General features: G+C 37.9%; 1 protein-coding gene across 1 annotated transcript in view; it reads right to left on the reverse strand.

Annotated features, from left to right (window-relative positions):
* The window catches only part of CEP85L (centrosomal protein 85 like), a 155,014-nt gene extending 139,167 nt beyond the window's left edge, over positions 1-15,847 (reverse strand). Inside the window, 2 exon segments of the mRNA XM_043510874.1 lie at positions 13,374-13,535; positions 15,766-15,847. Of these exon segments, the coding sequence (XP_043366809.1) occupies positions 13,374-13,535; positions 15,766-15,844 (241 nt within the window). The 5' untranslated portion in view covers positions 15,845-15,847.
* Between the last annotated feature and the right edge of the window lie 588 nt (positions 15,848-16,435).

Consider the following 16,435-nt stretch of genomic DNA (forward strand, 5'->3'; position numbering starts at 1 on the left):
TAGGAATCCGGTCTACAAGCTTTTGTGGGCTGCCTAGCATGTTAGCAACCTCTTTACGCCCTGTCTGTTCAAACCCAGAAGAAGAAGAAGAAAAAAAAATAGCTGCTGGGAAAAAATAAATCTTGAAGGACGTACACAGAATAAGGGGGAAGATGGTACAAATGTAAGGATCTGGAATTTATAAAAGCAACAAAACAAAAAACAGCTGTCAGCAGATATACTTCACATTTCCTCATGTCCACTCTGCAAGTGGAAAAAAAACAAACACAAAAACAAATACAAAAGACTATCTGCACTTTGCTGGAGTACTGGATGTTCACTAAGCAAAGAGAAAGCAATCTATGAGCCAAAATTAGGGCTCAGTCATATTTTCATTCAAGTGAACATCAAAACTCCCATTGTTTCAATGGGAATAGAACTGGGCCCCGAGTATGATTTCTGCAATAGAGAATGGACCCTTGTCAGCAGAATGGTAAGTAGGTGGGCTGCTTCGTAATCAGCTTCACTTACAAAACAAAATAGATTTCTCTTAAGACCTCAGGTTGACTATAACTGAAATTTCAAGAAGAAATCCTATTGCTTCCTGCACTAAGTTGCCAGGTTCCAGGCAGCATCGTTCAACATAGTTTTGTCTTCCCTGATGCTTAATTTTAACTTATAAAAACAAAGAGTACATGACTATCTAGGAAGAAGTCAAATACTTTATTTAGGTAGTTTCTTCCCTCAGATTATTCTCCCCCCCCCCCCAAAACACACAAAGTCAGAAGTGTATTCTTATGTGCATCCAGGAATTGGGATTGATTTATTTTTTAATTTTTAAAGTCTCAGCTACCTACTATGACCACAAAATGGCTAAATCAGAAAGGAATTTTCTGGTTAATCATCACTTATTTTTCTCATCTGCACAACCAAAATTTTTGGGAAAGGCTATTACTCGTAAAATTATGAACCATCTTTTTTTCCTGGAGAAGAAATGTGAAATATTTGTATGATCTAAAAAGCTATTCATGGCATCTTTCACAAATATTTGTTTTCATAACCAAAATATTGTACATCTGGCTGAACACATAGTATTACTCTAACAACAGCACAAGAGAATAAAATCTCAATACAAAAATATCTTTAAGTGTTCCCCCCCCCTTCACATCAGGCAGTGTCCAAAAAGAGAAGTAAGCACTTTAAAAGATTCTGACCATCTGCAGTTCAATAAAGGGTCTTAAAATAAGCCAATAAACTTCTATGTAGCCTGCATATGATCACCTAATCATAGGAGATTTGTCAGAGGTGTGGAGGTAGGGGAGCATTTAAGGATTTCACAGCAATGAAGATTTTTTACACAAGGTCTCTCTCAGAGGGCAAGATTCTGTTTTCCTGTCCATATGCTGCATTTCAACTTTGATATTCTGTTCTCCCTATGCAAGTTCAGCTCAGAGTGAAGAAAGAATATTGGACTCAAAACCTGCACACGGATAAGAAAAGAATAATTCTGACTCTAAGTTACATCTTAAAAACAAACAGAAAAATACAAGCAGTTCAGTCATGTGCCCCAAGAAGAAGTATGCATAGCCCATCACACGAAGACATAATCCCAATTTAATGCCAAGTAAAAATATTTGCCTTACAACCCTGTGTCTTTAAGAATTAAAAAAAAGTTTCAGTGCATGTATTTTTTAAATGTTTGAGACATCATAAAGGTTTAAAAATCCATTAGCAACAGACCTTAAACTTTGAGTATTCAGACTTATCTTGGGTCTATAAAATTGTTCCATTATTCCTCTTCAATAAAATGCTAAAAATTTGACAAAAAAATTCTATTTAAAATAGTTTAATTTTTCTTCCCCTTTTCCGATCATCAGAGTAGTTCCTCAGACATTTCACTGAGGATTCTCTGGTCACCAGGAAACAGAAAGCCTCATGAATTTTGCTCTGTTTTTTCAGCAGTGTTTATACTGCTGATATTGTCTGTTTGCAAAAGAGACATGAGAAGACAAATCTTAAGCAACAAGTTTCATTCAGCCCTGTTCTGTACCCAATCATCAACATTTGCTGCTCAAACCAGGTCACATGGGTCTATCTGGCATATCCTCAAAGAACACAGTAACTTTTAAACAAGCACCCATAAAAAGATGGATGAGGAGTTTTCCCTGCGCTTTCACAATGACAGATTGTACCAGAAAGACTACAATCAGCTTAAACCAAAATGGATAATAGCCTTAAGTTTCAAAATTTCAAATATAAAACAAATTTAAGAACATTTACTTGAAGTGGAATCTCTATTCCTCTCCCCAACATTAACTTGCACTGGTACCTCTTGAACATAGTTAGAATTTGAAATAAGAATTTCTTTAACACCTCAGCTCAAACTCAAGAGTTATGGAAAAAATACTAGAGTGTAATGATAGCAAAGTTATGAGAGATCTCAGGAATGCACAAAGAAAGTACAGAGATTTATAAATTGCAGTGTGATTCTAATGTAAAATCTGCCAGAATACTTTCCCCTGCTGAAAAGCTTACATTAAGACAGTTAAATTACAAGGATTAGAAATTAAACTCAGCTCAGTTCTATTCATCAGATATCAAACACTTCCTATGATACAGTATTGATGCATCACATGGGATACTAAAAGTACCGTTACAGTTCTGTAGCTTAGCAGAAAGTTGTTGCGTTTCATTTTTACACTAGGAAGCATTCTCTGACTGCTAGACACTGGGCAGGAGCTACAGCTGCATTATCACTAACTACCTTGTTAAAAAACAAAAAACAAAACAGCTATTAAAAATACATTTATCTGAAATCAAGACTCAAGCCCTTCCAGGGAAATTCTCCAAAACTGAAGAATGGCAAAAAAAGGAGGGACCACTGTGGTCCTGCTACATTAACCCCTGGAGCGCTTCATTGCCCCTGTCCACTGTGGAGACAAGCTAGTGGGTCTCTTCATAGCCGAGAGACATGGTTATAGTTATACTGGGAGAGGGGATGGGCATGCCCAGCAGATCCAGGAATTTCAAAGACCCACTGACCACAAACACTGTGGAACACAGGTGGCACTTAATTCATGATTCCATGCCCCCCACACCTTCTTAACCCCAAGCTCAAGGCGTGTTTGCTCAGACTGCACAGAGAAACAGGATTTCACCTTTAGTTTGTAGTACAATGTTCATAAGAAAATGAAAAAATGTATTGATTTATAAAAATAAATGTTGTCCATAAGAGAATATCTGACAGCTATTAAAAATTCCTGCTAGGCGTGCGTTTGTTTGTTTGTGTCTCTCTCTCTCTCTCGCCCTTGAATGGGCTGCTCATTACATATTACATTTTCTAGTCCTCTGCCCAGTCTCAATCCATGAGGAATATATAGCAATAGCAAATAGCAATGTGGCACAGAGAAAAAATGAAGGGGAACTGGAAAATTAAACATCTAATTATTGAGAGTTGTCCTAGTGTTTGTATTTATGATTAAATACATTTATCCTGGCAGTTCAAATATATTTATGAAAGAATATGAATAAACCCTCAATGATCATGCTCTTAATTTGCATGTTTCATGGAGCAGGTTACAACTAGCCAGTATGCATTCAAATGCAGATTTCTACAATGTAGGACTTCTTTTCTCCTCCCCAATACTGGAAGCTAGAAGCTATGTCTCTGTAACGGACTAGATTTCTGCAGTTCAGATTTATATTACTGCAGCTGACACACATGCAGTCATCATAGCAAACCTTTCCATTTCACTCCTTAACACACACATGCACACGCACACACACACACACACACACACACACACACACACACACACACACACACACACGTGTATTGTACTTCAAGTATAGAGAAGAAATTTTCCTTATAACAAGTGGCCTGAGTCTGTAAAAGCTTTTACGGCAGGGGGAGCAGGAAATATAGTAACAATATTAAAAAAACCCACCACACACGTGTTTAAAAATAATAGGCACAGAACTTTAGTTATAGCTCTACATAGTAACTGCCACAGTCCTTTCTATTCTGTATGGAAAAGCTAATATCAAAGCAGAACTTGATTGAGCTATTGCTTCTAATCTTCATTTTGGTTCCGCAAATTTAGCGTCCAATAAGCAGGTGGCCAAGTGTTTCGTTTTTTTAATTTCAAGCATCTCAGACTTTCAAACCATTCCCCTCCCCCTAAACCTGGGCTATTTTAAAATTTTCCTTCACTGTTCTATGTATATAATTTCTGCATATCACACACACACACCCACCCCACCACCTTCTCTGTAGGGTTTTGGGGGGAGGAAAGAGAATTTACCTCTCTATTAGTGTAAAAAAAAAATGGAATAATCTGTGAACGTTGCATTTACAAGCTAATTTCTTCACCACTGATGAGACCCATCTAAAAGAAGTCTGTACCTATGGTTATCGAGAAAGTATAGAGTAATATGGCATTCAGAAGCAAGACTTTGGGACAGATTCCATCATCAGAACAGTTTTTACGCACGACTTGGTGGAGTCACCCTTCTATTTACATTGGTGAAAGCTCAGAATCAGAGCAACTTTTTAATTTAATAAAAATCATAATTAAAATCAAGGATATATAGAACACACTATTTAAGCTACATTCAATACAATGGAGTATTCCATCATAATTAGTTCAGCTCTACAGTGATAACAGATCTGTTCACATGACCAAAATAAAAAGGAGGAAGTCAAGCAGTCTGCCAGCAGTGTAAATTTAGCGTGATAAAGCAATGATTGCAAAGCCATCTACAAAGGCTTTGACTTCTTCTCTGTAAAATTAAGAGCTGAAACTTCAGGCACCATCAACAATTCTTTTCATGCTTAGCAAAAGGTAAATCATTTCCTACAACACAAATGATTATTTTCACTCTACTGCTAGTTGCAGTACCTTGATTATAATGCAAGGAATTAAAAAAGAAGTCATATGATTAGTTCAAGTAACGCTGCAAGCCATATTTAAAATTATGTAATTATACACAACCAAGAGGTTAACGTGGTTATTCCAGATACCCGCAGTGTATACAAAGTACCTTAAAGCTCACTTCCCCCGCCCCTAATTCTGGTGCAGTTCTGTGCAAGCTGGTCTCTCAGAGTATGTCTATGCTGCAATTAAAAACCCACGGCTAGACTGTGCCAGCAGACTTGGGCTTGCAGGCTGTGGGGCTGTTTAATTGCAGTGTATATGTACAAACTCTGGCTGGAGCCCCGGCTCCAGGACTCTGTGAGGTTTATAGGGCCTGATCCTGCATTCCCTACCTTTGCATAGCTGTCACTGAAATCTATGTAAGCTTGCAAACAGAAAAGGATTGCAAAAACGTGCCTTTGAATAAGTCTTTAGGAGCCCTCTGCTGCATGAAACTCAGTGGTAAATTTTAAGTTATAGTTTCTCTCCTCTCTCTAAACTGAAGTACTGGTTTTAAGTGCTTCTATAGGAATTTAACACAAAGAATTGCAAAAAATAAGACATTAAAAATACAAATCTATAGTGTCCATACAAAATCATAATAATGCTCTCTACCCCCAAATAATATCAGCATTATCCCCACTTTTGATCACTCTCTCTACTCATCAGCCTAATACCACATTGTGTCACTAGATATCTGTTATCTTATGTATTGACTATTCCAATATACATCTATTTTAACAGAAGCCACTGGGAAGCCTTAAAGTCTGTTACCACTTTAAGCATTTTCAAACTCAGTTTCAAATTAAGTTTGATAAATTTTGGGGTGAGGCTTTTTGTGAGAAACCAAGGTAGTCTTTTTTCAGGCCTCTGTCAACTTGAACAAGGTTATTCCCCAATGTTGCACCGACACACCTTCACAATTCAGAAACAGACTTCTACCATCTAATCACGAGGGGTACATGAAGTAGGTATTAAAGTGGTGATTCATAGGGTTCCAGGCTTTGGCAGGCTGACACATTTTATTCCTAAAAAAGGACTTTCTATATGGTAGGAACATATTTATAAACTGGGTATTCTGATCTAAATCTTAGAGCACAATCGTAAGCATGCAAGTTGTGGTTGCAATGCAATGCATATAGACATGACCATGCACAAGTTCTGAAGACATATGTTGGGAAGGGGAGACATGTTCTGCTGGTTAACTTTATTTTTGCTTTTAAATACTTTCCAGTAGGAACACTTGAGCATTAGATAGATGCCCCTTCTTATTGTTGTATACAAATCTGAGTAAATGTTTCTGTGTGCGCGTGCACTTTGAAAATACAGTCTTTAGTTATCTATGGAAGTGGCTTTTGGGAGGAGTGTCACAATTCTAGCAAGGGGAACAATCCCTTCATTTTTTGAGCTTTACTGCTGAACTTTAAAAAAGATGCATTATCCAGAAAAAACAATGCAGATATACATTACTCTGTTTTAATTAAAATGTTGCTTTGTTCAAAGGATGAGATTTAACATGAGATGTACTGTCACTATTCTTTGCACAAAGTTGGATTCTCAGGAATATTAAACTATAGAATAGGAGCTTGTTTTAAAGGATGATTTGAGGTCCAAAGGAATCTCGCCTCACATTCTGAGCTGAACTTTTCTGTATCACTACTACATCTAATTAGCTTAACTTGATAGCAACATTTCCTTGTACGCATGGGGGATGTGCCACAGCCTACAGCAGCTGTGAAATTATGATTTCCATTATTTCAAAACTTCTTCTTCTCTTCTTTCTCAAGTAGTTTCTTTGCCTTATTTCTACCCTTCCTCCCTTTTTTTTTTTTTAAATATGACTGAAGGATGGCTTAATGAATGTATTTGCTTACCATAGCTTAGTGCAGGGTTAGGAAAGAAGTTTGATCTGATGAAGTTAATACTGTAGTCTAGAGACTGAAGCTTTTTTTTATTTATTTAAAAAAAAAAAAAAGAGGTAGTTGGGTATGTGTTCAACTACCAACACCTCCAAATCTTAGTCATAAAGTAGCCATCCATCTTGATGTAACTCAAGTTGATTGTACTATAAGAGCACTGAGAGGCCTGAATCTTGGGAGATAAGGAGAACCTCCTTTGAGCTGGCAAATGCCATCAGCTCCCACTGTCATCAGTGTACTCTAATTTCAGAACATATTGCATACTTAGTTTCCAACTAAGCAATAAGCAAAACTGGAAGCTGAAATCCGTGTACTATTCCAAGTTAAACAGTCAATCCCTGAGCCTTTGGATCCTGGCAGGTCAGACAGAAATTGATGGAGCAGTTCCTATGACTGAACAGGGAAGCGTATTGGAGCCTCTCTTTTCTGGGTTTCCTTCCTTTGAAAAGCAATGCTCTGTTCCTGTGAGTAAGCTCCATTTTGTTGGATAGATATTATCTATCTTGACAGTCAGGAATGTGTTTCACCTAAATTTACAATAAAATGTTTTCTTTAAAAGGAGATGCTGTCACCACTTGCTAGGTAAAAGTGTTTTTTCCTGAGGGAGCAGAAGTACGTACTTAATGCTTGGGGACATAATTTATTCTTTAGTAGGATTTAAACAAAATTTGCCAGGGAAACCCAAGTTATATTAGTTTTGAAAGAACATATTGTCAACATATAGTAGCTAGAAAAGAATGATGGTAATGAGTTCCCAGCAAGGGAGACTTAGGCAGTAGCGTGGGTATATAAAACCAGGTCACACTATTCATTACGGTAGGTAAATGGCGATCCTATTTTACATCAGTAACTATCTCTGAAGAAAAAAAAAAGTGTTCGAGATCACATCTTCAGATCACGTTTTATGGGCATGAACATATATCTTGTTTGAATGGTGATGTGGCAACATTTACCATGATGCCACCCAAAAAGTTGTCTCCCTCACATTAGCATTTTTTGGAAGCTTCAGTGAGTTTGAACTCCTGACTGTATGAATTGACCACATTCATTAGGATACATCCTGTGGCACAAGATGGTAAAATACACCATGGCTTCTAAAATGTTAACACAATGCTGCATGTAGACATTGACTCATATCGAGATGCCACTTGGGACCAGCTGTGTTGTACCCCTTTATATGCTAGTGGCCCTAGTCACCAGCAGGGGATGGATCGACAGTCAGCCACACCCAGGTTAGATTTCTGTCCCTTTATTCAGGGTTCTCTTGTCTTCACAAACAAGAAAAGTATTCAAAAAGAAACACAAACCATCTGGTTAGGCTTCACACTGGGGTACTCTGGCTTCCGCTAGCAACCAAGTAGGACCATCTCCCACCCTGAGGGGCTCCACAGGGTCTGCCTGCTTGCCTTCAGCCTCATGTTCTGATAACCAGAGAGTATCCTCTCTCCTGGTTCTCTCTGCTCACCCCACCTGTCATGGAGCTGAGAGCCTCAGCCAATCATGAGGTGCTGATTTCCAGCACCTGTCTCCCACTAAAACCTCCTCTGTGCAGTTCTTAGAGGAAACTGCCTCCTATACTCACCAAAAGAAATGCAAGGAATCATCTTCACAGGCCTCTATAGAATCTATAGTGCTTATAAGAAGAATATCTTAAAATTCCCTCACCCCCTTTTCAGAAAGTACACGAACTCTAAATAAGGTGACCAGATGTCCCAATTCTATAGGGACAGTCCTGATTTTGGGGGCTTTTTCTTATATGGGCACCTATTACCCCCCCACTCCCTGTCCCATTTTTTTTTTTTTTTAAACACACACTTGCTATCTCGTCACCCTAACTCTAAAGAAAATCATTCTATGAGAAAAAGGTTTCTTGCTAATAAGCTCACACAAATCTTTGCTGGAGAGTTAGCTACTATATAAAGTCAGGAGGGATAGCTATTTTTTTTAAAATAAAGCCAGACATATATTTATTGGTTTCAGAGTAGCAGCCATGTTAGTCTGTATTGCAAAAAGAACAGGAGTACTTGTGGCACCTTAGAGACTAACAAATTTATTAGAGCATAAGCTTTCGTGAGCTACAGCTCACTTCATCGGATGCATATTATTCAGCTCACAGGTGATGTGGCACCCACCTCCAACTTTTTCTCCTGCTCCAAGTAGAAATATTAAGTATTTGGCCTCAATGTATATTTGGTTTAAAAAAAAAAAACAAAAAAACTTGTGAACAAGGATTTGAATCAGCGAACAAGTTCATGTCCATCACCATTTGTTGGCAGAAAGATTAAAAGGATACTCTGAGTGACGATAAATACAGTTAATACAAATCTTTAATATCAGATGATTATTGCAGAATAGATTTTAAATCCTGTTAGCTTTTCAACACATAAGAGTCTTTACTTTCCCCTGTACCCACTTTGCTCAACGTGAACAATGAAACTAGACCAGTCAGTTTCATTTCCTCGTTTTCATATACTAGCACAATACTATGATTGCACTCCAATCCTATAGGAGGACAACTACACATCAAGTGATATTCTCTCTTCCTCTTGGGCATTATTAAAAAAAAAAAAAAAAACCTCTTTCTGCCCCCAATCTGAAATTAATTCTGAGTCTAAAAAAAAAAAAAAAAAAAAAAGTTACTTGGGACTATCCCTTTAAACTCTAATTCCAGAATGAAAGAAGAATGCTCCTGAAATAGTTCAAATAAATATTTAAAATTTGATTTTACCACCTTTTAAAGAAATTAAAATGCAATAGTGAAAGAGAAAAACAGATCATCTTTAAAAAAATTGACTTGAATTTCAGTCTTTGCATCAGACAACATATTATTGCATTTAATAACTACAGCTCTGAACTACTGAATAAATCTTATTTACAAAAAATTCAAAGGATATTGTTAATGTTAACAAAATGCATTTTTGTAATTCTAAAATTAAGAATTGTTTAGATTCTTGTTTAGATTCAAAAGATTCAAAAGAATTGTTTAGATTCAAAAGACTGTTAGTAGCTTCAGAAAAAGCGAGGTAAACCCACATTTCAGTCTTCTTGAATTGCTAGACGTTATAATGATTTGCTGAGTTGTCAAAAGACAATCTTTTCTGCCAAGTCTGTTCCCTAAGGGCTATTTCCCTAGCACCCACATTGAAAACAGATGGCTAGAATAAAGACTACAAGCCGGCCCTGGCAAGCTTATCGAAGTTGCATCAGCTATTCTAATTTGTTCCTGAAAAACACAGTCAACTTTAAATTTAGTCAGTTACAAAGAAGTAAGTTCAGGTACTACTTATCCCCTCAGTCCTCCTGCCAACTTGTATTTTACAACCACATTTTTCTTGGTTTTTCTCTGCACTGTCATGCAAGTTTTCAAATAGCTAACAAGCCAGGGGACTAAGGGAAACAGTGAAACTGACTGTATGTAAAGCATCACCAAATGCACAAAATATACAAACTGAAAAAATATAGAGGTTATGTGATTGCTGTAACTGAAAATAAGAGATGTTTCTTGTAACAGTAGGTCAAAACCACAGAGATATAAGGTAGCTGTTAAAGTGATAATACCCCTTAAATCAAGTTTTATAGCAATTGCTTTTTCATCCCCTCTCTTTCCCACCTGCCCCTCAAATTGGGAAGCCAACAAGAAAAGAAGTGCTTTTATCCAAGCCTGGATCTTGATTCACTATTCTGCAATGTCTGGATCTGTGTATAAGCAAAGAGAAATCTAATGGGTGGATCAGAAAGCAAAATTATGTGCTAAGGCAGGTGAGGCAATACCTTTTACTAGACCAACTTCTACTGATGAGAGAGACAAGCTTTCAAGCATACACAATACCTCTTCTTCTAGTCTTATGGGCCAGTAATACTTCTGGACTCTATCCACACATTTTACTCAGGCAAGGATCCCAAAGAATTTCACAGGAGCTTTGCCTGAGTAAGGGGTGTGGCTAGGACCCTAATGCTGCATAACTAAGCATTATTTCGGTATTACAGCAATTAAATTTGCAAGAATCAATAAAGAAGGTTTGAAAAGGCAAATTAAAAAAAAAAAAAATCAAATAAAATCCCAGTACTGCAGAACTATCTAGGTTACTGAATTTTTTTCTGAACTATATTTCTTCATAGACTAGCTAATGAATAATCTGTTTTACATAAACCCTACCATATTTTATACATAAATATTTGGAAAAATAAGAAAGAAAGTGTATTAATTTAGATGGAATATATAGGCTCAAAGGTTAAAGGAGTTAACAAGACCCTATTACTGTTTAGGCTTAAACTGTGCTAAACAAGATTTGGTATACAGAGACCTTAGCTTGCTTAGTACCATGGCAAACACACCACTAAACATTACTTTAACCTTTTTTCAAAAAAATACAGAAGCGGGGGGGGGGGGCAGTTAAAGCATTTGAAATGTCAAGTATTCCGTAAGGCTTGTTTGTTTTAAGCTACAGCAAGTTTTTAGAAGAAACCCGCCACCCTGGTCTGACAGATTTTTAGAGGGCACCAAAAATGGTAATTCTGGGGGGGAGGGAGAAGAAGTTAGTAGATCAGCTGGAGCTTGCATTACTGGTGTTGCGAGACTTGGATTTTGTTTTTCAGAAGACAAGACAAAGACCCACACAAAAAGGGAGAGAAAAGAAAAACAGAAAACGCAGCTTCTGTCTCTGGTGCTTACTTTCAATTGCAACCTCAGTGCTGCAGAAACGCAAGTACAGCACAGTCTTATAAAGCCATTCTGAGACCTGGAAAACTTGTACCAGCGTTGAGCTAGTTAGGGTATTGCTTTCAGTTGTCTTTTCCTAGTCACAGACTTATAGTTGTGTTGCAAAATATAGTCTTGCCTGGCTAAGATGGACTATTATTAGACAAAAGGAAAAAGGTGAGGGATAGAAAAAAAGAAATAAGGTGGGGAAGGAAAAGGACACACTCGGATGGGTAACAGAGATACAAAGTCTCACATCCCAGGAGGCGTTTGGGATATTGCAGAACTGGCAGAGGTGGAGAGGTCATTTGGGTCCCTCTCTGGTCAGGACATCTCCTAGTATCAAGATGATAAATGCTTGGAGTCCCAGGAGACGCCGGGAATAGCAGCAACCATAATGGTGAAGCTCATTCCAATTTTTCCCCCCAAAACAATCTCTCTTTAAGGAACTCAAAAGGGCGAATAGCCTTTTATTAATCCTTTTATTATTTGGTTTACAAATTAGGCCTAGTTTTTAAACAAACCAATTTTGGTTTATTGATTTTGGGTTTTACACTATCTTGTTTACCAAGCAGAATTTTTACACAGTTCTTGAATTAATTGGCCTTTTTATTTTGACTAATTTAATCTTTGTCTCTTTTGAAACTTTTCCCCATTAATAGTTGTGACCTTTTAAAAACTTTTACTTACTTTTTACAGTTGAGCTGACAATTAGGGTAAATACATTGGCCCAATTTTTAAAGAGGATTTCTCCAACAAGCTCTGACACAAAGCAGAGTTAAGAACGCACACTGATCAGAGCACAAATCCATCGCAATTAGCCAATAGAGAACATGTCTTCTTTGTACAGCAGTTATCACCTCCGAGTCTCTTAATATAGCACCAGATTACCCCTTCTCACAGCTAAACCCACAGGAAGGGAATAAGGAGATGGAGAGAATTCCTTTCCAGAGCTCCTCTTCAAATGCTGGGTGGCGGGATTGGTAAGAAAGGACTCCCCCCTTTGCAATGAGGCATTACAGCCTCAAACCCTGAGGATCCGAGGCCATCTTCAGGAGGCCAAGAGCAGTCATACAGAAACCCATGCCTCTATATTGGCTCAAGGGCTCCCATGCTAATCTCCCTTCTCCAGGGCTGCAGTGGTTCCAGGATTCCTTTTAGAGAGATCCAAGCACAGAAAGGCCCTGCAGAAAAAAGTAACAGCCCCAACCTTTCCTACAGCTAGGGTTTTCTAGGGTAAGGGGACCATGCATCACTGTGGCCTATCAGTGCTCAACACAGGCTTAACCCATTCTTGTCCCATTTGCTGCCCCAGTGCAGTTCTGAACTCCACGGAGAGCCCTCCATGCAGGGGGATAGGGATACTACTGTTGTAGTGGTTAAACTCCTTATACATCTTATGTGATGGCAGCAAGTTTGAGGAATCTTGGGGATATGATATGGCTCAAACTTAGTTTTATCCCTCTCTAGATATTTTTGGATAATCTTAATGAACTTTGCCAGTTCATAAGATGCCCCATATTAAAATGCAACTTGTATTCCCCTGAACAGAAGGCAAAAAAGGACGAGATCTTTCTCCATCTTTTTCCCAGTCCTATGACTTAAACTATCTATCTTTACTCCCACACAACAGAAGACAACCTTGTGATACAGAGAAGTTAAGGCCCATACAATGCAAATCAATCAGATCTAACCAAAAACAAATTTCTCAACCCATCATAAAAATTGGCAATTTCATGTTCTTTAACAATATTGGAGAAATAAGTATTTTAAGACACATTTGGCCTTTAAAAACTTCTTAGGTCATCTCTTTCTCACTAAAACTGATTAAGTTCAGAATTTAAAGAAATCTTCACTCACCTTCCACACTATCAGAACAGGAGGTACCAATGCCCGTGTCGCCACTGTCAGAAGCTATACTGTGTCTTCTGATACGGTTACTTCGGCTGCTCGATGGAATGGTTGTGGCCTGCCACAGTGATTCAGTACCAGATAACCATCCCGCGGAGAAGTAATCTGGGCCTACAGAGAAGGAAGTCAGAAGTCTGTCATTCCAGATACAGACCAGTGAAGTCAATAGTGACTATCTGGTTATGAATAAAGTTACAATCAGGGCTCTGTGTACTCTTTGGCAAGGTTTGCCTAAATGGTTCTGTAGCAACAGTTACTGTGGCAGTTCAAAGTAGCAGACTAGAAATTCCCCAACCATTTCAGGTAAACATAAAAATACACTCTTTTACTGGTTTAAATTTGAACATGAACAAACAAAACTGCACTGATTGTTGCAAGGTATTTAAAATTATTGTATGTTGCCTGCCTTAAATTCACCCATCAATACGCCACAGAACTGTGTTGCACTGAGGAAGCCGTAAGAGGAGAAGATGGAAGCTGGGTAGGTGGTGGAAGCTTTTGGTACTTGAATGCAAGAAAGGTTCAGTAGTTTCAAGTTGTACGATAATCACGCTGCTTGAATGTTTTTGCTAAAATGAATAATTATTGGAATACTTAACACTGACTGGGCAACATTAGGTTTCAAAGTTTAAAAAGACAAATGGGGCAGCTCGCAACTCTCAAAATTACCATTTCAAGCTGGCTACAGGCTCAGGAAAATATCAGTGCACTGGTTATACTCAGTTTAAATTTGGAAGGTTTCTTTCACAATCACAGGATCTAAGATTTTCTTTTTTAAAGAAACAAAGATTGGATTGTAAAGCACAATTCTGCAGAATTATGAAACACAGATTATGCAGAGTACATGACCAGGCTTACAATTAGTCCCTAGATATACACTTTATAAGGATGATCAAATGCATACCTGGTGTATGCTAACCCAGATATCCATCAGAAAGTAACTTTCAGTAACGGGGTTTCAGAGTAGCAGCCGTGTTAGTCTGTATTCGCAAAAAGAAAAAGGAGTACTTGGGGCAAATTTAATTAGTAAAATTTATTAGAGCATAAGCTTTCGTGAGCTACAGCTCACTTCATCGGATGATGAAGTGAGCTGTAGCTCACGAAAGCTTATGCTCTAATAAATTTGTTAGTCTCTAAGGTGCCACAACATAGTCTAGTTAAGCATATTTATTGACAACCAGATTTGTACGTCTAATCAGATGTCAGACATTAAAAACTGAGAAGCAGTGCACAGCATAGGTCTTGTTATTCGCTGACCTAGCCATTAACTACACATTATACTTTCAATAGTATGTGATCAAAGGTTAGTCCCACATTCAGTAACCATTCTCGCATGCCACTCAGATATTTTAAGGTCATTTAACAATTTTTGAGTTCATTACAACATCCCAAACTACACAGTGACTGTCATTCACGGAGACAAGAATGCAGCTAATGAATTGATAAAGTAGTTTTTGACAGTACTTGAAAAATATACCCATCTAACAAGCCTACTAGCCATGTCAAAAACATGTATACCACCATGCCTCTAAAATGCCCTACCTCCAGCAATTTAAGGCAGTGGCTCTCAATCTTTTCAGACTATTGTACCCTTTTCAGGAGTCTGATTTGTTTTGCGTACCACCTCCCAAGTTTCACCTCACTTAAAAAGTGCATGGTTACAAAATCAGACAAAAACACAGAAGTGTCACAGTACATTATTACTGAAAAAAAATTGCTTACTCTCATTTTGACCATACAATTAATAAATCAACCAGAATATAAATATTGTACAGTACTTACATTTCAATGTACAGTATATAGAGCAGTATAAACAAATCATTGTCTGAGTGAAATTTTAGTTTGTATTGACTTCGCTAGTGCTTTTTAGAAGTAGCCTGTTGTAAAACAAGCCAAATATCTAGATTAGTTGATGTACCCCCTGGAATACCCCTGCATACCCCTAGGGGTTCACGTACCCCTGATGGAGAACTAGTGATTTAAGGAATACGACAGCTGGTTACCATTTCCAGGATACAGTAGTTAATTGTAATACTGTCAACTATTTAACACATTTTTAGAATTTGTAACTGAACATCTCTTTTTTTGTTTCTCTGCCAGTCCCTTCCTTGTTACCTCCCATTTTTCCTCCTAATAAAAGATAATTGTGTATCTTTTTCCTATGTTGTTGGAGTCTGTCATTTCCTTCTCTTTCTCCACAGTGTTCTATACCCTCTTCCTTTACATTTGTCTTTCCCTCCAAACTCACTCAAACACCTCTGCCCGCCCAAACCACTACATATATTGTCCTGTCCCCCCACCAGCCACAAAACATCCTCACAGCAGTGATTGAGAGAATTACTGTTATATCCTTCCTTCAGCCTCGTTCCCAGCAACTCACTAAACTGCCCATCTCTCGTGCTGCTCATGGTAATTAGCATCCTGCTAAAGATTGGCATTGTATTTCTTCTTTTAATAAAGTACAGAAAAGAGATACAAATACCGAAAAAGTAATACAAAAGTTTCTTGTTGATATTGCAGCCTAACACACAAAAACATATGCATTGAGGAAAAATCCCAGTCAAACTAAGTACACAACCTTTATGCCCAATGCAAAGCTTATACAAGAAGCAATCTCTACATTCAAGGGTCATCTAGATTAGAGCCACCTATTTTCCCCGCTCTGGACACGCCCAGTGATTGCAACTGCAGTTGGCCTACTTGCAGTAGACAGAATATGGGGGATGGAGGGAGAAAAGCTTTTTTTCCTCTTTACATACCATAGCAGGGGCCAGGTACAGCCTGGCCACTAAGGAATGCAGCACATCAAAATGATGTAATTCCAGGTGTCTAAACCATCAGATGTGCCATAAACAAGGCCCTACATTTTTGTTTAAATTATCTGGGAATTTATCAATGTTTCCATTTCAAAATTTTTAAACGGATGAAACAATCGGTGCAAAAAATCACCCCAGTTTTACTGGGTTTGATAGAGGGGGATGGGATGACAGAAAAAAAAAAAAGCAAAGAGA

The sequence above is a fragment of the Dermochelys coriacea genome, chromosome 3, assembly GCF_009764565.3.
Source record: "Dermochelys coriacea isolate rDerCor1 chromosome 3, rDerCor1.pri.v4, whole genome shotgun sequence".
NCBI classification, from domain to species: Eukaryota; Metazoa; Chordata; order Testudines; family Dermochelyidae; genus Dermochelys; species Dermochelys coriacea.